The sequence below is a fragment of the Dermacentor variabilis genome, chromosome 3 (genome assembly GCF_050947875.1).
Source record: "Dermacentor variabilis isolate Ectoservices chromosome 3, ASM5094787v1, whole genome shotgun sequence".
In the NCBI taxonomy this organism is placed as follows: Eukaryota; Metazoa; Arthropoda; class Arachnida; order Ixodida; family Ixodidae; genus Dermacentor; species Dermacentor variabilis.
In genome coordinates this window covers 46,417,628-46,443,862 of record NC_134570.1, presented here as the reverse complement: position 1 = coordinate 46,443,862, position 26,235 = coordinate 46,417,628, and the positions used below count along the sequence as shown (strand labels likewise).

The window sequence follows — 26,235 nt, the reverse complement described above, 5'->3', positions numbered from 1 at the left end:
CGAGTGCATCGAATCATCTTAATGTGTATGCACCGAGAAAACTAGAAAGAAAAGTGGAAGAATTGAACCGTCGAGTCGACGTGGAGAGGGCACTTTTCAAGGAAAGGAGAAAATAAAGAAAGGGGAGGCCCGCAGAGAGAGGGGGAGAGAAAACGAAAACAGAAACACTGTTTATGGGTTTGGCCGTTCGGCGGATAGATGGCGGCACCAACTCGGAGGCCACAGACGACGGTGTTCCCCAGAAGAAGCAGCACGACGGGGATAACATCGACGTCTGTCTCGCTTCTATGGGAAAGTACCTTTCGTGCCCTTCGTTATTATTATGACTGTTAAGACGTTTGCGTAAGTAAACGTTGACATCCAGGAAACGATGCGGGCTAATACTCGTCTCTGGAGAAAAGTACTAATACACCTTCGACATTTGGCAGACAATAAACAAGGAAGGAGTAGCACACAAACAAAATGTTAAAAGCGTCACATAGACCCATAAGCACCTACATTTTATAGGTTTGCTTAATATAGTTTGCACGTGCTATAGTTTGTATTGCATCCTGCGCACCATAACTTTATTAACATCTTCGGATAAAAACATTCACAATCGCTTTTTCTTTTTGTTTCTTTCACCGAACAACATGCGAATATATTAAGTGAGACGCAAATAGCGCGTACCATGTTATGCAATGTACTTGCTTGAACTTTCTGTCAACGACGTACGAAAGCGTTCTGACTTCTATGTAGTATACGCACCATGGTGGCACAGTAGTTACTTTGGCACTGCGCTGCTAAACCAAAGGGCATGGTATCCAATCCTGGCCGCGGCGGCCGAATTTCGATGAGGGCGAAATGCAGAAGCGCGCATCAGGTGCACGTTAAAGAACCCCAGGTGGTCCGAATTATTCCCGAGTGCCCCACTACGGTGTGCCTCTTAATCATATCGTGATTTTGGCACGTAAAACTGGAGAATTAATTTTTTAAATGTAATATCTCCCTTTATCATATTTAACGTTATCTTCAGAGCAGGTTAATGGTTGCGATTTGTGGTTTACTTAGGAGAAAAGTAGGAGCTACCTTCAGACTCACTGCCAATGTCTGCTACAAACGACATATAGACAGAAGGACAGGTGGACGGGACGGATGGACACGACGGTGGACAAGACGGCGGACGGGATGGGTGGAGACGGACAAATGGGATGGGCCCGGATGGGATGGATCCCGGATGGGAACGAGGGACAGACAGACAGACAGACAGACAGACAGACAGACAGACAGACAGACAGACAGACAGACAGACAGACAGACAGACAGACAGACAGACAGACAGACAGACAGACAGACAGACAGACAGACAGACACAGAAAGAAAAAAAGAAGAAAGAAAGAAAGACAGACAGACAGACACACACAGACAGACAGGCAGACATACACTGACAGACAGACACAGACAGACAGACACAGAAAGACAAAGTGGTGAGAGGTGATCGCCATACGTATGGTAAGGGGCCGCGCATCTACATGTAGATGCCTTTTGATATATATGGGTAAGCTTATGTGCGGACATTTCTTCCTCTTGCTCTGTAACATTTATATCACCCTATACAAAAAGCTTTGAATGAATGTATGTATGTATGTATGTATGTATGTATGTATGTATGTATGTATGTATGTATGTATGTATGTATGTATGTATGTATGTATGTATGTATGTATGTATGTATGTATGTATGTATGTATGTATGTATGTATGTATGTATGTATGTATGTATGTGCGCGTGCGTGCGTGCGTGTGTGTATGTGTGCGTGCGTGCGTGCGTGTGTGTATGTGTGTGCATGCGTGCGTGCGTGCGTGCGTGCGTGTGTGTGTGTGTGTGTGTGTGTGCGTGCGTGCGTGCGTGCGTGCGTGTGCGTGCGTGCGTGTGTGTGTGTGTGTGTGTGCGTGCGTGCGTGCGTGCGTGCGTGCGTGCGTGCGTGAGTGAGTGAGTGAGTGCGTGCGTGCGTGAGTGAGTGCGTGGGTCAATTCTCATAGCTTGACTACTTCAGTCTTCAACTTCAGGAATAGTGGACCGTTCACAACACTGCCGTCCTTTCCTTATTCACAATAATTCCAATCTCCTACCGTCATTGCCGCTTCCTCGGCAAAGAATGTATTGCGAAACGCGAATCCGCCTTTATTGCACCGACGCTGCGTCCGCAAGCCCTAGTCTTACGCCCTGGCTACGAAGATTTATGCGCACTACGCAACATCTCCCGAAAGTCGCAAATATATCTTTTCCTTCCGTCAGACTTTCTTGTGTTTATTCACACGGTCTCGTAGATCCTCAAGCAATGAGACCGCATGCCGACGGAGAGAGAGATAGCATAAAGAGGAAAGGCAGGGAGGTCAACCAGACGAGCGTCCAGTTTGCTGCCCTACACTGGGGAAAGGGAAAGGGGAACAGAAAGAAGAAAGCGGTATAGAGGGAACACTGTCTGTACAAGCAGCAAAGCGCCTTGAAATCAGTCAAGTCAAAGCAAGTGCTCCATCGATACGTTAGGCTGCCGTCATTCTGCTGTCTGAAGCTAATCTTGGTGCTTCATAGCTGGCGATGCACGTTGAAGTCACCAGTGAATACCAAGGAGCCGGTGGGCGTCAGCAGTACGTTGCAGCGCGTGGCAGTATATCTTTAAGCTAAACCACAGCCTCAGTGCTGATATAATGATGCGGATGAGCCATGATGCTTACTCAGGAGTTGCAAGTACTGAATTGAGAGCATCCAGCACTTGCATTGCACTTCGCGCTGACGGAGTGTGCAGGTTATTTAAGAGCATTCGAAAAGTATTCATCAGAGATAGGAGCATCATAACCACTTGCCGGTCTTCTTCGGGCAATTTGTCAGGACTGTGCACTCTACAGCCGTGCGCAGCTGTATCACTTGACTTGACTCCGGCTGTGGCATCGGCTGCGGCATCGGCTGTGGCAAGGCTGTTTCGTCGCGTATGTAAGCGATTAAAGGACGAGGTGGCAACAGTATCCTCTTAATTGTCCCTTGGTCATGACAAAATATGAGAAGGCTCGAAGCTTATCGCTTTTCTATTTGTTTGTTTGTTTGTTTGTTTGCTTGGCAAGAGTAGAACGGGGGCTTCAAGGTAAAACTAGCAAATAAAAAGAGAGGGACTTGAAACGACTGCGAAGCCAGTATGCATGTCGGACGGACAAATTTGAAAGATATTCGGGGCTTAAACGAGTGACGAGGATGAAACGGCAATGGTTACTACTAAGGCACGGCGCAGCACTCGCACGCCAACGCATACACATATTCTCAAAACACGCACAACATGCCCACGCATTCGGAATTCACACACACACACGTAAAACAAACTTGTTTAACAAAACGAACGCAAGTACGCATCCAACCGCAACACACACGCACACACACAAAGCAAAAAGAAAGGTTTGCAGATTTAACGCACATGCCGTATTCTGCGTGAAGTGGTAAACATATGCAAATCATAGAGCTAAATCTTATCGATGCGCACTGCTCTGTTCCTTTTCATGCCGTGTTACTGTGCTGTGCGGTGACGGTATGCAGTGACAGTGACAGACTGTGATTAGCCGTCTATGCCCCTTTCTTTCTTTATCTCTACTTTGCTATCACTTTACCTCCCACTCCCCTCTCTCCAGAGCGTAGGTTTGCAAACCGGATCATCCTATCTGGTTAACCTCACTGTCTCTGCCCTTTCTTCTGTCTCTGTGTCTTTGATGCTGTGCACTGTGTAACACGTTGCCATGTTCAGGTCTGTACAGCGCATAGGTCACAGCTTTATTCTCCTGCGATGTTTATGCATTGCACCGTTCATATGCGTACTGATGAAGTGCAAACGCTAAGTCGGCCGGATGCGCAGTTTTACACGTTTACCCATCGACGCCACGAAGGCTGACAAGATGCATGATGCTTGTCAAAGGAAGAATGCTGAGGAAATGTGCATGCACACAGAAATACTCTACACATACAAATGCACTTCAGGATTATACACCCATTGTATCACAGTGGCATATACCCACCGGCGCGTACATAGTAGCGTAGCAATTGGGCAGCTCGTTTCTGAGACTAAGGCGCAGTCTCAGAAAAGGCCGAGAAAGATTAGACCAAATGATGATAGACGAACATGGAAAAAGATAGCCTGGGTAGCGATCATAAGCATCTAACCTTAACATATGAGAGGGATACTGATGCAAAGAATGCACTAATAGGATCAGAATTTCTAAATGTGAATAAATAGCAAATAGACATCGCAATAAGTATGCAGAGGAAAGTGGAGGCATTTCCTACGACAGTCTCGGAATATAAGCAACCTGTAGACGTTATGCAGAAGGAGATAAGATAGACACGGCAAGAAATTTGCTGCATCGGAAAGACGTAGCCCAGCAAGTGGTAGAACAAGGAAATGGACAAGCTATGGAAGAGTGTAAGCAGATGTTAATAGGAAGCTTTAGCTCAGGGGCTCCTATCTAAATACATGTAAAAGGAGAATTCCTTTTTCTCGGCAACCACTGCACCAAATTTGACGAGGTTTAAAAAGAAAAGCTTAAAATCTAGTAACTGTTGGTGTCGAATTTTCGATTTAGGCTGTCTGTTTTACTTCTCTCTCTATTAAAAATTGGCAAAATTAGAAAATTTTCAGAAAACGATACTGTCAAGTTTACAACTGTAACTCAGCAATAAAAAATTATTTCACAATTCTGTGAATTGCATCTAATAGTGCATCTAAAGCGGACAAAATTTAAATGTTACACATGAATCTAAAAAAATTCAGTAATACAAAAATACAGCTTTTGCAGAACCCTTGTACACAGCGTAACAAATTCACGTAATATATAAAATGACACAATGAATTTGTCCGCTTTGAATAATCTAATTGATGTCGTTTACAGAACCGCTATACCTGTTCTTGAAGCAGAGCTATTAATTTGTAAACTTCATGCTTCTATTTTTTTCGAACTTATGAATTTTTGAAAATTCTTTTCACGAAATTCAGGCCCTAAATTAAAATTTCGTTTCCAACAGTCACTAGAGTTTAACCTTTTCTCTCCAACGCAACAAATTTCATTAAAATCTATCCAGAGGTTATACAATACAAACGTTTTTGCGTTTTACATGTATTTGAATAGGCCGCGTCGGAGTTGGGCCCGAGCTAAAGCTTCCTCTTAAATGATCATCGAGAAACCAAAAAGTTGGGATTACACGAAGAAGAGGGTCTCCCTAGATGGGGACAAATACCGAGATAAGAAACGGGGGGCGAGTGAGCTGGTGCACGAGAAAATTATATGCACAATTGAATGTTGTGCGCATGTAACATTTCTAAAAGGGACGAAGGCGCACCAAAAAGATGGTGCAACCGTGTAAGAGAACTCGGAGCTCCACCTAAACATTTGCAGACGGCTATAAGGGATGAACGCGGTAGCATCTTCGAAGGAGACGATGCGGTGCTGTACATCACAGACACTTTTACGGCTAACTTCGGCACAAAAGAACGCACAGTTCAGACCCAAACAGATCCAGCATCAACAGAGAAGCCAGAGAGATCAAAATTTAGCGTAGAAAACTTTTGCTGCAAACAAGCAGAATAATATGTTGCTAATAACACAGTTGTAGGACCTGATGAAATCCCGATACAGCTAATCAAATATCTCGGTCCAAAGCGCAAGGCACTGCTGAATAATGTCATAGAGCAAGTGATTACGACAAAGAAATTCCAGTTGGATGGTGTAAAAGCAAGATAAAACTCTTCTACCAAAGGCAAAGATGATAAAGATAAGATGAGCTCGTACAAGCCAGTTACGGTAACACGGGGGATATATGGAATGGCAATGCAAGCGATAAATTTATAACTGATGCAGTGGGTGGAAAAAAAATTATGTGCTGGGGTAACTGCAGAAGGGGTTCATACTATGCAGACACTTCGAGGATAATATGTATGTACTAGCTCAAGTGCATAGAGATTTCAGTAGTTCACAATAGACATTTATGGATAGCATTTCTAGATAATAAAGGAGCCTAAAACAACGTATAAAGGGAATTTTTATGGTTAAGCACGAAGGCATAGATCACAACTTGGTGAAGCTACCCAGGGATATATATATATATATATATATATATATATATAGGCAACCGAGTACGATTTGTACGGGAAGGCCGAAGATATAATGAAGTGGTGGAAATTCACCAAGGATGTCCTCTGTATGTATTGTTGCTCACACTTTATGTTAAGGGCATATAAAGACGACTGAGTGAATAAACTTTTATTTGGTCCAGCAAAGCGCGATAAAACGCGCACCCGGTTAATCCCACGACGGGACTGACAGATCTAGTCTGCCGGCCCGATCGCGGGCGCGCTGGACGGCCAGGATTTGATCCTCAAAGACAGGCTTCGACTGGAGAACAGCTAATTAGGGATATTATGCATGCGCAATTGACAAATGGTGCAACAAAAGGTCACCGGACAGATGTATGCGGACGACATAGTACTACTGGCGGAGAATGCAAGAGATTTACAGCCGCTTGCGAATATCTGGGGTAACACGGCCACAAATTTAGGCCTTAAGTTTAGCACAGAGAAATCGGGAATTAGGGTCTTCAATGAAGAGACTAGCAATTACGCGGTATCAATTCAACAGCAAGTCATACCCATAGACAAGCAATAAAGATACCTCGGTGTGTACATAAACGAAGGAAAGGCTTACTCAAGCTCCCACCAAGATAATCTGAGATAAAGGGGAAGCTGAATCCTGCAATAATAAAACATAGAGCACTGTGGGGGAGCCACAATAAACATAGGCTGGTGCGTGGAATCTGGAAAGGGGCAGTGGTGCCGGCGCTAATTTTCGCAAATGCCATTCTGCAGTTCAAATCAGATATCTTGACGGGGTTTGTAGTTAAACATAGATGGGTCGGCCCGTTGGCTTTGGGAGCCCACTGTAAAACCACTAATGATACAGTGCAGGGTGACATGGGTTGGCCATATTTAGAAATGAGAGAAGTGCAGAACAAAAATAGTATTGAAGAAAGACTCATGGGGGGGGGGGGGGGTGAACACGGATGAAAATAAATGGGTCGCTTAAATGGACAAATATCTGTACCTGAAAAGCGTTGACACAGAATGGAGGAAGAGGTCAACAAAGCTGGCGATCATGTGCAGGGTAAATAAAAGTTGTATATAGACAACCAGGAGTCGTCAGAAAGAAAGTGAGAGAAACAGAGACAGAGAATTGAGTGCAAATAATGGAAACAAAAAAGACTGTGGATATTTGCAACGAGAAGAAATAAATTAAAATGAAAAATATCTACGATAACACAAAGGGCAGGACATTGCTATTTGTGGCTCGAGCTGGCTGCTTAAGGGCAAAAACATACCGGAGCAAATATTCGCAACAAGGTGAGTCATGTGTATGCTGCAGCAAGAATATGGAGACCACTCAGCACATCCCAACAGAATGGGAAGGGAGTCACTCAGTGAGACCCGTACGTAACGTAAGCCTTCAAGAAGCGCTTGAATTTCAAGTGGACAGAAGCGTCAACCGGTCAGCAGTCGAGATAAGCAAGATACTTTTAAAGTGTTGGGGAAAAAAGAAAAGCAGGGAAGTAATTGATACGACCGGATCCGTTGCAGGCATAGATAGCGATAAAAGGTAGATAGAGAAGCCTCGAGGAAGAAAAGAAAGATGATGGGGGAGCGTAAAAAAAATGGTAGAATGAAAAATGAGTACGGCATACCTGAGTAGATCGAAGCAGGCTAGTCGACTATTTGTGACTACTCTGTTTCAAAGGGGGTGCCAATAAATCATCATCATCGATCATCAGAGGGATCGAAGATGTTTGAGAGGCACCCACGTAGTGGTTCAGTGGCTTTCGTGTTCTAGTGCGCAGCCCGCGGAGTCAGATTTGATTCCCAGTTAGGGCTATCACGTTCCGAATGGTTGGAATGCAAAACACACACACAAAAAAAGATGTTCGTGCATTTTTGTTTTAATCAACGGTGGAGAACTGCAGAGAGCAAAAACAACATGTCTCCCACTACGGCGTCCTTCATAGTGCACTGTGTAGTTTAGACACGTAAAACCTCACCGACATTAAAAAAAGTGTCTCGTTGCACCCGATGTGTAAATGGTGCAACGGTAAAGACAGCACATGATTGAGTTAAGATCAGTCAGCAAAGCGTCTATGATATGAGCAATGTATCTCCATGACGTAGGTTTAAGTAATGTGCCCAGAAAACAGCACATCTTGAACCCTGTTGCCTGTTAAACGATCAGGGCCGAAACGCTGATACAACTTTGTTGAACGTCAAGGCCACTTAGCGACCTTACTAACTCTCAAAATCCGCCGAATATTGTATTACTTTATCACTGAAGGCGTTCCTATTCCCGCCAACACATATTGCGCGCAATAAGAAATGGTTGAAGTCTGCATGACAGTAAAATACGACGGAATAAATAATATACAACTGATTTCTCGTGTATCGTATTAATACTGGTGCCTTGAGCGAAGGGGAGATTGATAGGCTACGAGAGTGCTTATATAACGACAGCCCCACAAGCTCGTGACCTGCTCGGTGCGAACACCGGGAAGATAGATTTGCGCTAAACACTTTGCTGTGACATTCTTCCCGGCTTCCACAACGAGACGCCTGGCTTTGCGGCTGGAAAGATTATGCTTCATTTTTTTTTTAATCCTTTGATGCCTCAACAACTTGCCTGCTACATTTAACCGGAAGAATAAAATAGACAATTCAAGTGAAACTGCATCTTACTTCCTTGTTTTAGAGAACTCGTTTCCTTCAAGATAGACAGCAATAACAAGGTCGGTTAGTTGTGTGCAGTTGTTCGAACGAGACTGAATATAACCGATCGCTTTTCGAGTACTCGATCTCCTGCCATCACGCGTCGAGGAGAGACCGGTCACAAGACGAACATAACACAGCGCATATACCAGCATCGGCTTCGACATGGCGCTCGGGAGTTAAGATTAAAACGAGGTAATAAAAAGCAAGAATACACGAAGCGCGCGTTCCCCCCCCTGAAAAATGCACAACTCTTTGTCCGGGGACCGGCGCACCGGCGCGTTGTGATAAAGTGACAAAGGACGACGACCCCTTCGAGTGATTACTTCGCCGATCCCCGCTTCGTGCCTCTCGGCTACGCACGTACAGACACACACAAACACTTGCGTGTACGCAGAGCCGGGGTAAGTCTCTTTCTCTTTTTTCACCCACACGTCGCATAGGCCTAGTTCGGTTCGACACACGCCCACGAGGCTTATAGGCGTTGTCAGCCATACCAGATGGCCAGTGAGGATATATATATATATATATATATATATATATATATATATATATATATATATATATATATATATATATATATATATATATATATATATATATATATATTAGGAAATTACTGTATATAAGGAAAGCTTAGGTCGAAGCCCGCCGTGAAATCAGAGCATCAAAATAATATAGCCGTGCGCCAGTACACAAGGCGGGCTTCATAAATTGCTTAAAATTGAAAAGAAAGCCACGATAAGGGGATGGGGAAATGGCGCTTGCCTGTGAAGAAGAACAGCGATAACAAAATGCCGCCAATATGATGGCGTTTTGGCTTTCCACGCCCGTTTCCTGCTGGGACGGAATAAGCGCAGAATCTAAGGAACGAACAAGAGCAGCAGAGAAGGAAAGAGAGCGAGAGAGAAAGGGGGGTAGGGGAGGTGCTCAGAAGCAGGAACCATTTATCACCGACAGCGATGAGCGCGCCACGCGTTGTTGAACCCTTTTGCCGCTCTGGCTCGACTCGTCTGATATCACCGTGTGCGCTGGGAGTTTTCGTCGGGGTTCTTATGTGCTGGTCTCCGAGGCGGTGCGTTCGTTGCTGCACCAGCTCAGGGATACGAACCCCCGTCTGGCGCCCCTGCCGGGATCAAAGCTAATAACTAATACCTATGTTTCTTTTTTTCTATTTTGTTCGTCCCACCGGCTGAACTTTTGCGTTATACGGCGGCGACTGTATCACGTGGAGAATGCGTAGGCTTTTGAGGGGATGTCACGAATGTGTGCTGAACTTTTTCTCGCGAGCTACACTTTCTGTTGTATCTCAGTTGAGTCTTTTCATTTTTTTTTTTTTTTACAGCTCGTCTTATTATAGCAGTACTCGGATTCCTGTATACAAGGCGCCAACGTCTCTTTAGAGATAAATGTAACGAAATAATAAATAAACCGAAAAGCTTTAAAAAAATACAGACTGAATACAACATAGCAAGCACTGATTACGAGGCAGGCGCTGTCACGCCAATATAGGGCGCCCTTTGTTACGCCAGTGGTTGTGAACTCTGGCTGGCTTCGCTTTAAGCGAAAGCTAAACGAGGCGAAAATAATAAGAGCAAAAAGAAACAACAGAAATAAAGTGAGAATCGGGGAAAGACCAAAGTAAAGAACATTACTAAACGTGTGTAAACAAAACAAAGAAGAACCTCGCAAGTCTTCAGCTGCAGGCCGGAGCAAGGAGTTTTGCCTACGGGAAGAGCTCGAGAGGTCGGTACTCGGTGAACCTCCGTACAGATGGATGCACGGGCGTATTATAAGCTGTACGCGTAGAGCAAGATTGGCCCGGCACCCGAGGCAGCTGCGATCTGAATCGTGCGCGCATACCACTGCAGACGAACGATCTTTTTTTTTTTTTTTTCCGAGACGCCACGCAACGCCACGTCGTGAACGAGTCGGAGCGTCAGGGGCGTCGCGCTGTTTAGGCACGTGACCTTTTTTTTTTTCCCGCATTGCGCCGGCGTTAGATTGCTGCCTCCGGAAGACGGATAGGCGCCGCCGGAGGCGCTGCAAGCCACGGCCGAATTGCTTTCCTTTTTCTCGCCGCGTACTTCGGAACCTGAAGAAGAGCAAGAAATACGAAGAACGTAAAATAATACGAAAGGTCGCGGCAGCCATTTCGTGTGTACGGTGCTACGGAGGCTCTGGAACAAACGGTTGCGGAGTTGTCTAAAAGTTTCCAGACGTCGGGTGCGAGTGAGTGATGGTTGTTTTCGGCAGACGACCAAGGAACGCGAGCCTCTTCCGGAAAACGTTATACCGTTACACGTTTGTTGACGCGTGCTTGAAAGCTCCTCGGAAGCGTCTGGAAAGTCTTGCATGTCAGCGGCGGCGGTAAATATTGTTTTCAATTAGGAGTGGCTGGCCGCTTGGGTTTGGCGCGGACTTGTGTCGGATGCTTCATTCTTGCGCGCGCTGTTTACAGTGAAGCTGTTAGCCTCTATACTCTGTCTCACAAGCTGGTTGGAGCACTGCGGAAGCTACACGAATTCGGACGTCTGCTGTGGTAACGGTACCGCCACCCAGCTGCCGCGGCCGCTCAGACAGACCTAAAACGGCAACTGGAAAAGGGCTTTGTCTTTCAGTTTCCGCGTAATGCATTTACGTTTTCATGTATATCCAAATAACAATCGGAAGATATCATATCTGTAGCTTGTGTGTCTGTCGTACTTTACGCATTTTCTGACGCAGTTTCCTTTTAAACATTGAGTTAGCTCTGTAATGCCCTTACGCTTGGCGGACGGCCTGAGGATGTATCCTGGACTTACGCACACTTCCTAGCCCGCGTGATGTACATTGCGTGTGGTGGGGATGCTTGTGTGACGCCGTCTAACGTCAGTTTGGGTGGTGGTATTTGCCTAACGTCCACAAGAGCTTTGCGGTAGATTTATTTTTACAGGGTGGAATAGAGGCAGATTTTATTTTTACTCTTTCTTAGTGACCAGAGATCGTAAAATGAAAAACTGGCATCCACTTGACCGTGACATGACACTACAGAGGAATAATTACCCAGGTTTTTCAAAAAATGAAACTTCACATTTTAACTATAATTTGGCCTTATCCGCGAATTCAACTCGGGTCCTGCCGCTTTTCGCGTCAGTCGCTCTGTTAGTCTAGTTAACCAGAAGGCTGGGAGATTGTAGAACAAGATCGAATTCGTAGACACGCTGAAGCGCAGAAACACTAAATCTGATGAATCGGTCTTGGCGGGAACTTTCAAAGCGTAGGAAATTTCATGAAAGGAAAATATCGCCCGAATTCTTGGGTGGATGATGTGTTGTTTTTTTTTTTTAGCAGTCATAAACTTCCTCCATCTTTCGCTAGGTCCTGTAAGCCAGGCGTCAGTACGAAACCTGAGCAAGGAGGCACTTATAATGGAATTTCGTAACGAATATTACCAAGCTATTGCAAGAAGTGTAAGGGCATCGTTACTCTGGATCATATGCTTTGGCAGTGTGTTGTGTCTTTCACAGACTGTGACAAGGAAAGAGACTGTTAGCGACGCGTCTTTAACAGTGGAGCTCTTTCAGTTGCAAGTACAGGCCGTCCAGAAGGCCCACGACACGGCGGTAAGGTTAAACCTTACTGTCCTGACGTGGGAGCCGCCTGGGTCCACCAAAAGGTTGATCTTCAGGATCTGAATAAAGTTCATCATACCATACCATACATTGAAATTATTTTCCTGCTAAATGAATATTTTCTCAACAGCTCCGTATTACTGTGGCCTTCGACGCTGAATGACGAGCGAACCATACTTGTTGGTTGTCAGTCTTGACACTAGTGCTATCATGCGGCAAGGTGACTGTTTACGACTGAGGATTGACACACGCTGACTCCAATTCATAGTGGTGTCAAGTAGCGTCAACAAGTTCACTTCTTCAGAGAAAACGCAGAAAAGTTGAGCGTGCATATGTATTTGTGGGCTGATGTGTATCTGCTAAACTAAATATTCTAGACAGTGAAATAGGAGACACATTTAGATGTGGGAAACGCCTGAATAGGCTCGTCAACTTTGTTTCCGTAAATAAAAAGAATTGCTTGCACTAACCTATTCTCGGTAAGAAAATCGCTATCATCGGCTCGCAGTGTGAGAGCTATAAAGTGACACATTTTTTCCACTTCATCCATTCCAGGAGAGCACACTTTTAAACATCAGATCACATAGTTTCGAAGTACGATGTAAGTATCGTGCTTTGAGTGACGCAAGATTACCGGCGGAATGCCACTGCTCGAATACAGCACGCACACGACTACCTCATTACCCCTTGGGTACGACTACTTCATCACCGCTTGAATAGGAGTGCTTCAATGCGTTTTGAATACAACGCCCTGAATACGACTCGAATGCTCTTTGAATATGGCTGCCTGAACAGCATACAAAGGTGCTTTGTGGCAGTAATCATTTAACAGGGACTTGCACTGATACATTTTGTTAGCGTTCTCTTTTCCAACCTGCACCAGTAGCGCACCGTAAAAAAATAAAATAAAAGAAAATCTAGGGAACTGCTCCCAAAGGATGCAGCTGGAGTGCGCTTCGGTGCACAGTGAAATGCTCACCTTTCAGAGGAACTTGGTGGCGCTTTCTCATCTAACAGTGATTGCCGTGTGTTGAGCCATGTTTCCCCCTCTTTCCAGGAACACACCGACTGCAGGCTGTACTGGGACGACCCACGCTTAGGGGTCTATCATGTAAGCAGCCTTTTAGCTCAGCACATCTTACGCCGCTGCTGCCGATGGCTGCTCATGCTCCTGCCTTTTGCGCATTCACTTACTTTTCATTTCGCTTCTGTACGTTTCTGTATTCTTTTTCTTTTTCTTCTGCATCGAACTCTCCGCGTTTCTGCACAAACTCAGCACGTGCGCACTGCCCCGTAGAAGCTAGCCGCTGCATCTTCCGACTCCGCTGCTCTGCATTTCACCGCTGATCCTTTGTTTTCTTTCTTCTTTCTTTTTTCTTCCGAAAGACATTCACTCGTACGACGGCGATCACTTTGAAAGTTTTAGGCCTGACAAGGAATAACTTCGAATACAACATGCGGAAAGTACGCGACGTACAGTCGACCAAAAAAGTTTGCGGACCAAGGGACCTGACGAAAAGCTGAATATCTCCGCACCCTCAAAACGCAGCTTGGTATTCCCATTTACAGCCTTTACTGGTGTATGTGAACAACATTCTGATGTGTGGTTTTATACTGGCTACTTTTAAAGGCTACTCGTATATTTAGAATTTTCTGAGACACCGTCGTCCGTAAACTTTTTTGGTTGACTGTACATCGCGCTCAGTACGAGCTGTAAGGCGCGACTGCGTCGCCTTGCGCTTTCGCGTTGGAACTCGTACTGAGTGCGATAATGTGGTATGCGAAGAACAGTGCAAATGCTAGGCTCTGTAAAGGGTACAAAAGAAGGCGAGCTCACACCAACAGCCGCGTTTCGTATTTCGTTCTTAAAGTCCGGTCTCGAGGCAGTTCTTCCTGAACGCATTCTTACACTTCAAGCATCGCAACTTTCAGACCATTCGCATTCAAAGCGCATGATTTCGCAGCGAGAAGGATCTCACCTAAGTTGGAAACAGGAATAAACGAAACATGCGTCTGACAACCTGCCCTGCATGCCAAACGCGCCAACGGAGAAACAATGCTTTGATTCTAGTTCTTTTTCTAATTTTTGAGCTTTTCTTTGTGAAGGAATAATAACGACGTTTAAGGCAGCTGCCTCTAAAAACTGCATCAGTATTCATAAAGAATCCGCCGGGACCCACCTTCTTTAATTCTTCGTATTTTCGAGGCCTAAAGCATTTTCGTAGAAAGTAGTGTCAGTGCATTTGTCGCAGCTTGCTTGCGAAGACTGCTTTGCCTGGGCAATCTTGATATGCCGCGGAACCGTCGGATTTGCATGCCCGTCTTATACTGCATAAAACACCGCAATGTGCACTGCTTGAACTACACTGCATTTGACGCTCATGCTGAATTTCGCGTAGGATAACGAAGTCGTCGTTGAAATACTCTAAAAAAGAAACACAAGGTGAACGTGGGAGGAAAGTGTTCTATAGTCAAAAAGTTGTTTGGGCGTGTTAAACAACCGTACCCTCTTCTCAACGACATGTCGCGTAGCCACCGTGGTTCATACGGATGTGACTGCGTTTTACTGTACAACAACCAGTATAGCCTTGCATATACATTAGAGTTTAAAGGAAAACGTACCAGAAGAAAATATTGAGGCAAGATAAGGTTAAACGTCATTCCTCCAAAGTGTTCAAAGAGTCACGTTTTCTTTTTCTTTATTTGAAGGGGGGGGGGAGGGGCTAGACTTTGCGTAAGCGCAAAACTCTTGTATGCAAAGAGCGGAGGGAAGACGCCAACGAGAAACTTTGGTGCCACTTTCCACGACGTAGTGAGCGCTTCGTAAATCCAGGTATACCAGGTATCAGGTACCAGGTACCAATCCAGGTACCATTACCAGGTATATATTACTTTTCCAGCTAAAACATTGCCTGTTTTCAGCTCACACGTAGCACTTGGCAGTGGGTTCAGTGCAATAGCGTGCTTGTGAACATTACTTAACATGGTTTGTTCACAATAAAGCCTTAGTGCGCATCGCTTGAGGCGGCGACGCCCACAAAACGCCGATTTTGCTGTCACGGAACTGTGGCGCCATCTGTTATCGCTACAGCGAAAGGCGCGCTCCCCCATATTGTAGGCAGAAGATGCCGTGGTTCAGTTGACGCAAAATCGGATTTCTTTTCTTTTTTGGCGTCGCTGCAGACTAAATGCAGTTCGCTTTTTGTGGGCGAAATAGCCACAAACGCTTGTAACCTTGCTTTTAAGCTGAACCTACAGCGAGGTACTAGCGGTGTGAAATTTAAGCGGCGATCAGTTAGCGGTTTATCTGGGAGAGTTACGGTATTGTCTACCTGGAACTCCTGTTTCTGCAAGAATCTGTATATGTTGCTGACTTTAAAATTCGCATATCGTAGTTGAGGACTAATCATAAAAAAAGATAATTGCGCTGGAAAGGAAACGCCGCTCTGCTTAATTGATTGAATTTGCCGGTTTAAGAACTCAAAGATTCTACCTCTTCACACTGCTCAGTTGACACTATTGCGAAAACGTGTCGCCCTGCCTGGCCGGCATCTGACTCAAAGCACTAAGTAAATGACCTCCGGGATTAAGCGACGCACCGTACGCCGCCAGAACTCGTAGGTCATGTCCATTAGCACTCGAAAGCGCATGGCCTCCAAGATCACCGACGCGTATATTTAGATGTGTTATGAGGTGCTTGACACCTCGGCTGCCAGTAGCATTAAAAGTGGTGGTAGGGCGATCACTGTCCCCTTTCCCGTTTCCTGTTATTCATGGCGACCGTTTACAGTGCATATGTGCAGGGAGACTGTTATGTTTAAAGGATTGGCTCTGAGCCTTTTTGAGGGATGGTGTAAAAGAGGAAGAATGCGAAACAGAAGGACTTCTTAGAGCAGGCTCAGTATGGTTCAGTGTGGAAGCTTCAGATGTAAAGTTCTACAGGGAGATAATTGTGTCACGTCAGCCCGTTGTCAGGACGTAGTCTTACCGCAATGAAAGCAGCAGGGGAAATGTTATACGAGCGCCAGACAAACAGAGACAAAACACCTTATATTGAAGAAATCAGGATAGGATATAGTTCCGCGTAGTCCGCGAGCCTCACTTGCAGCGCTGTCCAGCAGGTTGCCAATGAAGACCGCATGGCACACCTTTGGTAGGTGACTGCGGTTGTTCATCACTTCCTATAGGAATGTCCAGCTCTGAAGACATTCGGAGACAAGCACCGGCCCCAGCAGGTGACATCCTTCAAATACGGAATCGCAATCCCCGCCTAACGTCAAAAATGCGCTTTCACTCGTTGTGAAACTTGGCATGTGGAACTTTCAGACGTGGCCATTAGCGGCTCAGTGGCCGGCAGATGGCGTCCCAGCCCTCGCCTGTCTTTCGTTCGCAACCTCTTCCGGTGCTCCTGGAGGGAATCGCTCCTCGACAACTTTTCTTAGTCTTTTTTCTTTTTGTGGACGAGGCTACACAAAGCTTCTGGGCTCAAACTTCGAGTAATGTATATGCTCAAAATTCACGAAGAAAGTAATTTTACGCCAAACGAAAAGCAGCGCCCTGTGGCCTCTCTATATTTTATTGCCGGCTTCCACTAACAGGATTGGTTTGCGTCCGTGGAAAGCCAAGCGTGTAGGAGAAATAAGGCCGCAGAATTGTTAGGGTGCGCCTCAATATTGGACCAACGGTGGTGAAAGCCTACATGTTGTGCTGTCTAGTTCTTTTCCGGCATTGTTGTGGTTTCTTTTTTTTTTTTATCCATGGCGGACAGCATAGTCGTGAGGCACGCGCCAAGCGTGGATTGGTTCCTGAGGCAGCTCGTGACGCCTCAGGCTGGAATCGACGGCGACGGCAGGAAACCCTGTAAACACTTGGCGTTCCTGCAGTGTTATGGAGCTCGCATATTGCAGAAGATGAGGGGATCTGCCGCACCGAGTACGTGACTTAACTCGCAGGGCGGGTCACACTTTTGCTTCCGCACGGTGGCGACAAGGTCGCTTGGGAAGGTCGTGAAACGCTTCAACCAAGTTGTTTTGCTCCCGGGGCATGATGCCAAACATGATGCGCGTAGCTGGCGGCACCAGAAATACGTCGTCAAGAAAAAAGTTGCAGGGTTCGACCTTCAAAGAAGTTTTGAACTACCGAAAGCCGGTTTACTTAGATCTGAACCCCGTGTAATGGATCACGTGGGCGGTGCGTCATTACCGCGGTGGCCGGTAGGTCTAGCATAACGTTCGTGCGCCTTTCTTTACATTCACTCACTTTCCCTATCCGTGCTGGGCTCTCAGCTTCGGAGTGCTCCTTTGACAATAATACAGGCAGTCATGTGTTTTGTCTAAGAGGCTGACGACATAACACGATTGCCCGAGAAGTAGGGTTAGAACAGAAAAATTCCCCATTCGTATCAAGAAGAAATACTAAAGAAAGATACGTCCTTCAAAAGCGAAATTGAATATCGATGTATTTTCTCATTTCTAAGTATGGTAGAGCACACAGATTTTGTTGTGTTTATATGACTAAATACGCTCATTTAGATTATCTGAGACGTCTATTCCTGTTTACTAAGTGTACGTGTGGTCTACTGAGAAGCTTGCAACTCAGAAACGAATTAAAGATAGTCTATCTAGTGCACCATAGCCGCGGCAATAATGACACAAAGACAGTGCACGTGACGATATTTAGGTGAAGTTTTCTGTTCGTTGAAACAGATTAGTCTGATACAATAGCGCAGCCACATTGTTAGGATGAGAATAGCAAAGTAACGAGCTGCTGGAGACCTGAAGCATGTTAACCAAAAGTTACTTGGTGCATGCGTTCGCTCAAGAACGGTTGCCTCCGCCCAATAGCCATGACCTCTCCAGCAGGGGAATCATTCGTAACAGTCGCCACTTGCATTGGTCTTTCTCCCTGTTCACACTAATAAGTATTAGCTCCTGATGTTCTAATAGAAACTAAGTCCGACATCTTCGCATATTTGAATAGGAACAATTATTTTGACAGCTTTGAAGAGGGAATTCTCGAATGGAATGCAAATCAATAAAGGATTTTCATTCGCCTTTCTTTTTTAGTATTCGTAGACCTATTGAAAAACATTCTCATTTGCAACGAGCCGGCTTCCCTCTTTAATTATGCAGCTGGGCGCATCCTGGCACATGGGGAGTCCGAGTTGAGCGCGTATGTAAGAGATACGGTGAATGGGTATAGATCCCTTTTAGCGGCTCTTGCAAATTTTGCATGCCTTGTGAACACGCAACATCGGCATGTAAAATAATATACATGCCACGAGCATACGAAACTGCCGAAGGCTAAATGTGTTCAACCGGGCGTACGCATTCTGTGTACGATGCTCGCGGCACTTCATGTTATCACTCTGCTCTAACAACCGATGTAGCACTCCTTGATCAGCTGTTTGTCTCAGAAATGTGACAGTATGTATTGTAGATAGCCCTCAATCTTTACGGTAATAGTTCGAAGCATCATTCAAACGCAATGAGGAGATATTGGAGGCGAGACTGCACTCTATATAATACAAGCTAACCCTCCAGGACAAGTTCCTTCCGCAAATACCCACTGCGACTGGTCTCCTTTCACCTGTTGCGCAAGAAATAACTCGCTTGCAGATAGTGTAGGCTCAATAGGAGATATAATGTGCTCAATTATTTTACTAACGACCATCAATTAAGCTGCTAACATACAGAAGGCATATATGGTGTATTTTAGTATTGTTGTTTCTCGGCGTCACTTTGTCTGCAGTAGGCTGCGCAACAAAATTAATGTTTTTCTGCGGTGAGACGGCTCAGGAGAACAGGGGCAACACAAGTTACTTTGCGCACAATGTTCCAAGACCTTGAAAATTTTCGGTGGACTTTCCATCCCGCATAAAATCTGGAGCCAAATTTATTCCCATGCGTCGCAATTGTGCTCCCGTTCCAAAGCCGTCGGAATGGGCCGTTCTACCTACTACATTTTTAAAATAAATTTACAAAAGCATTCCTGCTACACTCTCCGGCATCGGAGGAATAAGACCGTACCGTGCAGCAGCTTATAAATGAGTGATGGGCGACTGTGGCGAGCAACGAATGCGTTGTGTTCTCGCTTCCTTCTAGTACGAAGAGGCACGCTATGACGTGGACACTGATGAAAATTTCAGATGAAGCTCGAGCCTCGGCCAGTAGTAAGGACACCAGAAGTACAATGCGGGCCTCCGGGGAATCTGCACAGTTTAATGCTCACCCTTTTGTCGGTCACAGAGACAGTTGAAACGAATGTCTTGGCTGAACCACCTCGACGTACGCACTCAAATATTGTATAGAGGTACCTGCGTAGCGGCGGAATTATTTAAGTACCCCGCTAGAATGTAAAAATTACCTGGCTCTTTAGTCAGCCATAAGGTGCAAACGTGACCTGCAGTGGTGCCAGACTAAGAAAAACGGTGATTTTGTTGTCAGAAATGCTGGCGCGCTCTGTTGCTATGAGGTATAAAAGCCTGTCACGGCGGAAATAAACTTAATACTTGCTATAGCAAATTATTGTCTGTGTTAGCAATTACTACCAAAATCGTTGTTTGAAGTCGCTGAAATGTCACACGTGCCTCCGAGTTGTGTCGTCATGCAAAGTTTTACTTGACACAGCAAGTTATATTTAGTTCTTGCACTTATTTAATGTCGCCTCACTGGAAGCCTCGTTTCTGTAATACGTCTAATCTTTAAAAAAAATAAACGAGACAAGAATAAAATGGCGCATAAAGACGCAAGCAAAGGCTTATACCCAAATCGTGGAGGCAATAGCTAATCATCGCTAAATTCATGCTAGATGGCGCCACAAAAGCATGCCGCCAAATACACCGAGCTTCACCAAGGTGCGTAGTATTATATCTGGCTAGCACAGGTTCTTCCAGGTGAATCAGGTGCATGTGAATTGTCGACAGAGGAACACGAACGCGTGCAGTAGGCCACAGTGGTTTGCGGCACACGATTTCTACGACACCTGTTGTCTTCTGAACTGTTAAGGCATGACGATTCTCATTTACAAAGTCCGATCACGAAGGCTGCTAAGTGCTGAATGTTTGAGACCTAGGCTATGTAACCACGCTTCGCGGGAATGCAGCTTCCTTTTTCATTTATTCTGTGCTCTGTAAACTTTTGTGGTTGACTCTACGTTAGTTTTATTGTATGCAAGAGAGTGCTGAACATTCTATCAGAGATTTAAAGAGGAGATTTATGCGAAGACCCTTCTTTTTGACGTGGTGCGAACACATGCTTCTCGAACCTCAATATCCATTTCAGATGGCACAAGTAACCGATGCAATCTGTGGGTGTCAAGCCCTACAGGCCTGTGCCAACACACAACGGTATCATGCGGGAACCGAAAACAGGTTGACGACAACAGGATCTGAGGCATTTCTGGGACCTACTGGCTAGACTTTGGTGCAGAGGATTGCTTCCTTAAACTGGTGCTCAAGAGAAACGGTAGTAGGAGACACTGAGGACTGATAAAGAAAAAGCAAGAAAGTTAATCAGGATGAGCCCAGCTAGCTACCCTGCACTTGAGAATTTGAAAGAAGAAGAGAAGTGCACACTACGCACGGAGACACACTCAGCGAAGCATTCATCATTCAGTTCCTAACAAGCTTTCACGCAGGCTGGTGCATCTCAAGAAACGCAGCAGTGATTTTGTAGCTTTGCACACGGTAGGCATACGATGCCCCGCTCCTGATATTGTCACTACGTAAAAAACACAGGACGTAGGGCCAGGATGCGAGAAACAAAACCAGCTCTGTATTCAGAGACCAGAAGAGCTGACGCGCCAACTTTGTATTTTTCCCAAAATAGAGCGTGGTCACTGCTCGTGTCCCTTAATTCGTTTTCTTCTGTTCCTTTGCCATCCTTTAGTCGTGACAATATCTTTTCTTCTAAATGACCTGTCATTTAAGTGGAATTGAGCTATCCAAAGGCCAAGCCTGATATTTGCGTATGATGGGTAGCCATACAGGTCGTGTTTTGAAATTTTTCCTACGCTACCTGTATTGCCATTACGAATGAATACGCAATCATAAAGAAAAAAAAACGTGCTACTCGCAGGCAACGTAGTAAGTCCCTAGAGCTACGGGAAGGCACGATGTCTGCTGCCCATCTTAAAGCCAAGAAACATCTGCAGGCGCTGCTGTGAACAAAGTACAAAGCGCCTATCGACTATCGAAAACGAACGAATCTGCCTGCCACTAACAGAAGCAGTGGCCACCTATGAGGATGCGAGGTATTGTTGACGTGTGTAGGAGGCAAAATTATCAATTGCTACCTTGACCGAGCACATTCACCCGTTTTGGCGAGTCCGTCACTGTCGTCGCAGGCTGCTGGGGTCTGTCAGTGGCGCATCACCGCCGGGATTACGACTAACGCACAATTCCACGCGCAGTAATAAGCAAGTTCAAGCTCACCGGGACAGTGCGCTGTGGGAAGACCTCTCCTGAGTCTGTTGCCTAGTGATGTCAACCGACCACGACGCGTGTGGTTTCCCAGACTGTTCTGTGTGCATATCTGTAGCATACTCGTGACATGAAGAAATGGCAGATTCTCACAAACAACGTGCGCCTATAAAGTTTTCTTTTTTGCTCAGCAAGAATGGGGGCAGCAGAAACTGCTGTAACGATGCAAACAGCTTACAAAGAACATGCTCTCAATAAAACGCAAGTATACAAATGGTCTGCTCGGTCTAAAAGGAGGGGAAATTACCTTCGAAGAACAGCCCCATCACGGTCGTCCTTGAAATTCGCACCAAGGAGAACATCGCCAAAATCCGTGATCTCATCAGGGAAGATCGAAGTAGAACAATCGACCAACTCGAACACTTATCCGGGTTATCCTGGAACTCCATTCAGCGTATTTTGCACGAATATTTGGGAATGCGACGAGTGACATGACATCACAAGAACGAGGCTGCTAAGTTTGTGCCCAGACTTCTCACCGAAGAGCAAACGGATCGTCGAACGGAAGTCTGTCGTGCAGTGAAGGACGCAGTCACAGACGATTCAGAGTTTTTCAACAAAATCGTCACAGGCGATGAGTCATGGCGCTGTGGGTAGGATCCCGAAAGTAAACAACAGACAAGAAAATGTAAGTCACCGGGCTCGCCTCGTACAACAACAAAAAAAAAAAAAGCTCGTCAGGTTAAATGGAATTTTAAAACGATGCTTATCTGTTTTAAAGCGTAAGCTTTTTTTGGCGAGCTACCAAGCCCTGTCAGGCGAATAATGTAATGCCTTCCAGGTGCATAAAAATGCGTCATTTGCAAAGTTAAGACATTTAGTCGCTCTGATAGTGTAAATGTAGAGGATTGGTAGCTTTGTAATGCGATAGCATTAGTTGCCCCCGTGTCGCAAAAAAATCCGATGTCGTCGTAGGACATCGCATGGCGACAAATAATTCTGAACCACAACCACGCAGCCCATCCGAATGGCGCAGAGGCGTTACTAAACTAACTGAATTCCTCAAAGTAACATGTGTCAGAAAAATCGTGAAGTACAATCTAAACACAATCTAAAGACAGGATAGCGTCGGATTATATATTGAGTATATGAGAAAACATCTTTCTGTTGCACGGAAACTCAAATACAAGCTCCTTTTCCAGCATATCTACCATTGATAGGGTGGCTATGGACCCCAAGATGTAGCGCGCTTGCGCGCCAATCTTGGAGGACATAGAGCGGCGCGCCCGTTTAGTTGCAACACCTCCAGATAGCGCTCGCCTCGCCACATCGCGTGCCGTTTCTACCAGAAAGCTCGCCTTCGTCAGGGCTCTGAATGCTATCACATTCCACTCTTAAAGGTGAAGCTTAAGTGTTCGCCAATTTTTTTAAGTGATAAGGAACAAATTAAAGCAAAAAAGTAAATGAAAACAATGCATGGTGGAGCTTATGTAGGGGTGCGCGAATTCAAATTTGGGGGTGGGTCAACTTGAAGTTTGGGGTTGCGCCACGGAGGAAGACATTTAGGAGGTCGCTACTTTAAGCTTTGGCTCTGCTGTCACACAATACTTGCTGCGATACCCACGCAAATCAGAATACAAGTAAATGGTCCGGGCGAATCAAATCCAAAAACACAGAGAAATTGAAGCCTGGTAAATCTTACAGCCAAAACCAAACGCTTGCCCACTGAAGCAGCACCTTCTTCTCCACCGTATCCAGTCAGTTGCAAGAGGTGGTCAATCCCAAGTCGCCTCCAACTTGATCAGAATACCGGTCGGTCACCATGTGCCAACGTCCGTCAGCTGCCGTTGCTGTCTCCGAGTCGTAGGCCGATCTACGAGTCGTAGGCCGAGCTCACCACTGCCATTCAGTTGTAGGATTTGGGGTCGAGCTTGTAGGATGGTCGGAGGAACTTGGGGCGACAGGACTAGGCGAGCAGGATATATTTACATATTAACATTTTGGACAAGAGGTACATTTACACAGTCTAGCGTGACTCCCAAATGGAGCCCGCAAGACGAACATACAGCAAAGGAGCACACAGCTCACGAGTACATTTTGAGCACGGCAACGAGCACACCCTAGCAGCCGACAACAGCCGTTTATAACCACTCCATTCGACGTCATCGTTCGACGTCATCGTAGAAAGTCCTCGTGGTCGCCTTTGTGAGAAAAGGGTAGGGGTTTTGCACACACACAGGCCGCACAGGTTTCGGTGCTCTCTCCAAGGGCCGACGACCTTTGCAGCGCAGTCGTCGTGGTATCCGTTGTCTGGCGTCCCCGTAGTCAGGTGGTCACGCCCGACCCCAGCCGGCGCCTCTAAATACCAGAGCTGGCTTTATTCCTCTAGTCACCACGTGTGTCGGCAGACTGTGACGAATCCTGGGGCCCCCGTACCGCAAAGCACCCTTTTTCCAGGGAGGCTCCCCCTGCCACAGAGAGACCATGACGACCGGGCAAATTAACCAACAAGGCACTGGGCGCCAAACGTGGCCAGCCCTGCTGTCGTGACCGATCCTCCAAACGCGGCGCATGGTCGGTTAGCGTTGTCTTCCTCGCTCGTTCTCTGAAGGGCGCCGCCACCGTGGGTCGGTCGAAGCATGTGCAGCGGGCTGAAATAGCTGGCACGTTGCCACCCCGGCCGGCCATTCCTAACAGCAGGCGGCTCCGGTGTGGCTCCGGCGCACTCTCCGGCCATTTCCTCCGTGCCTTCAATAGAGGTCAGGCGCGCGCGGCCGAACGGGAGCAACACGCTCAACCGGTTGCCCTGGCAACCGGTAATTTCTTTCCAGGCCGCCAGACGCCGCCAGCATGATAATGGCTCCGCGGGCTTGTGACCTTATCTGGTCGCCGCAAACAGCGGTGTTTCCACTCCGAAATGCTTCTTGCTCCGTGGGTTGGGCCAACCTGAAATTTGGGGTGGGTCAAGAAAACTTTGGGTGTGGACCAACTTATATTTGGGGGTGGGCCAACTTGAAGTTTGCAAGTGGGCCATCTTGAAAGCTGTGGTGGGCCAAGCTGAAATCTAGGGGTGGGTCAACTGAAATTTGGGGCTGGGCCAACTTAAGTTAGGGAGTGGGCCAACTTGATATGTGAGGTTTGCTCAAATCAAATTTGGGGGTGGGCCAACTTGAAATGTGGAGTGGGCGTAATTAAATTAGGGGGTGGGCCAACTTGAAACTTGGGGTGGGCCAAGTTGAAATCTAGGAGTGGGCCAACTAAACTTGAGGCCAACTTGAAATTTCGGTGGGTCAACTTAAATTTGGGGGTGGGCCAGCTAGAAATTTGGGGGGAGGCCAACTCAATTTTGGGGGTGGGGTCGGCCAACTTAACTTTAAGGATGAGTCAAGTTGAAATCTGAGTGCGTTTGGGCCAACCTAAATTTAGGGGTTGGCCTACTTGAGATTTCGGGGTCCCAATGTCCACTTGAGCGCTCCTGAGCGTCCTTCGAGTTACGAACACCTGGGAGGCAAGCGAGCGCGTTGAGTCGCTTGGCACGTTTTCATTTGGCTTTACCGAGGCGCAGTGAGAACGCAGGCGCGAGCTTGTGTGGACAAGGCACGCCATTAACCCAGGCTTGCCAGAGCGACAGCGAGGGTGGCCTGCCATTACGGCGATACACTCTGCCCTCGTGTAACGGCCCACGCGCTATTGCGGCCAGCTGGTGTTCCCTTTCAACCACTCTGCTTTGTGGAGGCGTGCTCATGACTGGCGTTCCCGCTCAATCGGTCTCAAGCGTCTTTCCTTTCATCACTATCATCATCATCATCATCATCACTATCATCATCACCTTAATCGGTACAATTGCATTGAAGGGGTGGGATGCGGCGAGAAAATCTCAGTTTTCTACTGAAGCCTAAGCATTCTTTGCCACTGGAAATGTCATGGTTAGACGTACATAAGCTAGTAAAGGCAAGCAAGCAAAACTAAGCAAGAACGCAGTCACAGGCGAGCCAAACAATGGTTACGATTTAGTAGACTATTCTCGGAATTTCTGTAGCTTTTTTGACATCAAGGGAATCGTACACTCAGAATTCGTCCCTCAAAAGTACCCCGTCAACCAACAGTCCTACTCGCATTTGGAGGTGTTAAAACGGCTGCGCAGAAGTGTGGCACGAAGACATCCAGTCTTGTGGAGTTCCGGCAAGTGGTTCCTGCATCATGACAATTCTCCCGCGCAGGCGGCTCCGCGTTCGCCGGTTTTTGGCCTCAACACAGACAACTGCCTTGAATCATGCACCCTATTCGACAGATTTGTCTCCCGTGGACATCTTCCCTCGGATAAAAAGGGACTTGAAAGGTAAAGGTTTTGCCGATGTCGATGACGTCCAACGCAATGTCACAACGG

The 26,235-nt window shown here is 46.3% G+C and overlaps 1 protein-coding gene across 1 annotated transcript in view; it reads left to right on the top strand.

Annotated features, from left to right (window-relative positions):
* LOC142574501 (uncharacterized) overlaps positions 1 to 26,235 on the top strand; it is a 292,007-nt gene that overhangs the window by 213,995 nt on the left and 51,777 nt on the right. Inside the window, exon 2 of the mRNA XM_075683564.1 lies at positions 13,485 to 13,538. Within this exon, the coding sequence (XP_075539679.1) occupies positions 13,485 to 13,538 (54 nt within the window). The remainder of the gene's footprint in view (positions 1 to 13,484; positions 13,539 to 26,235) is intronic.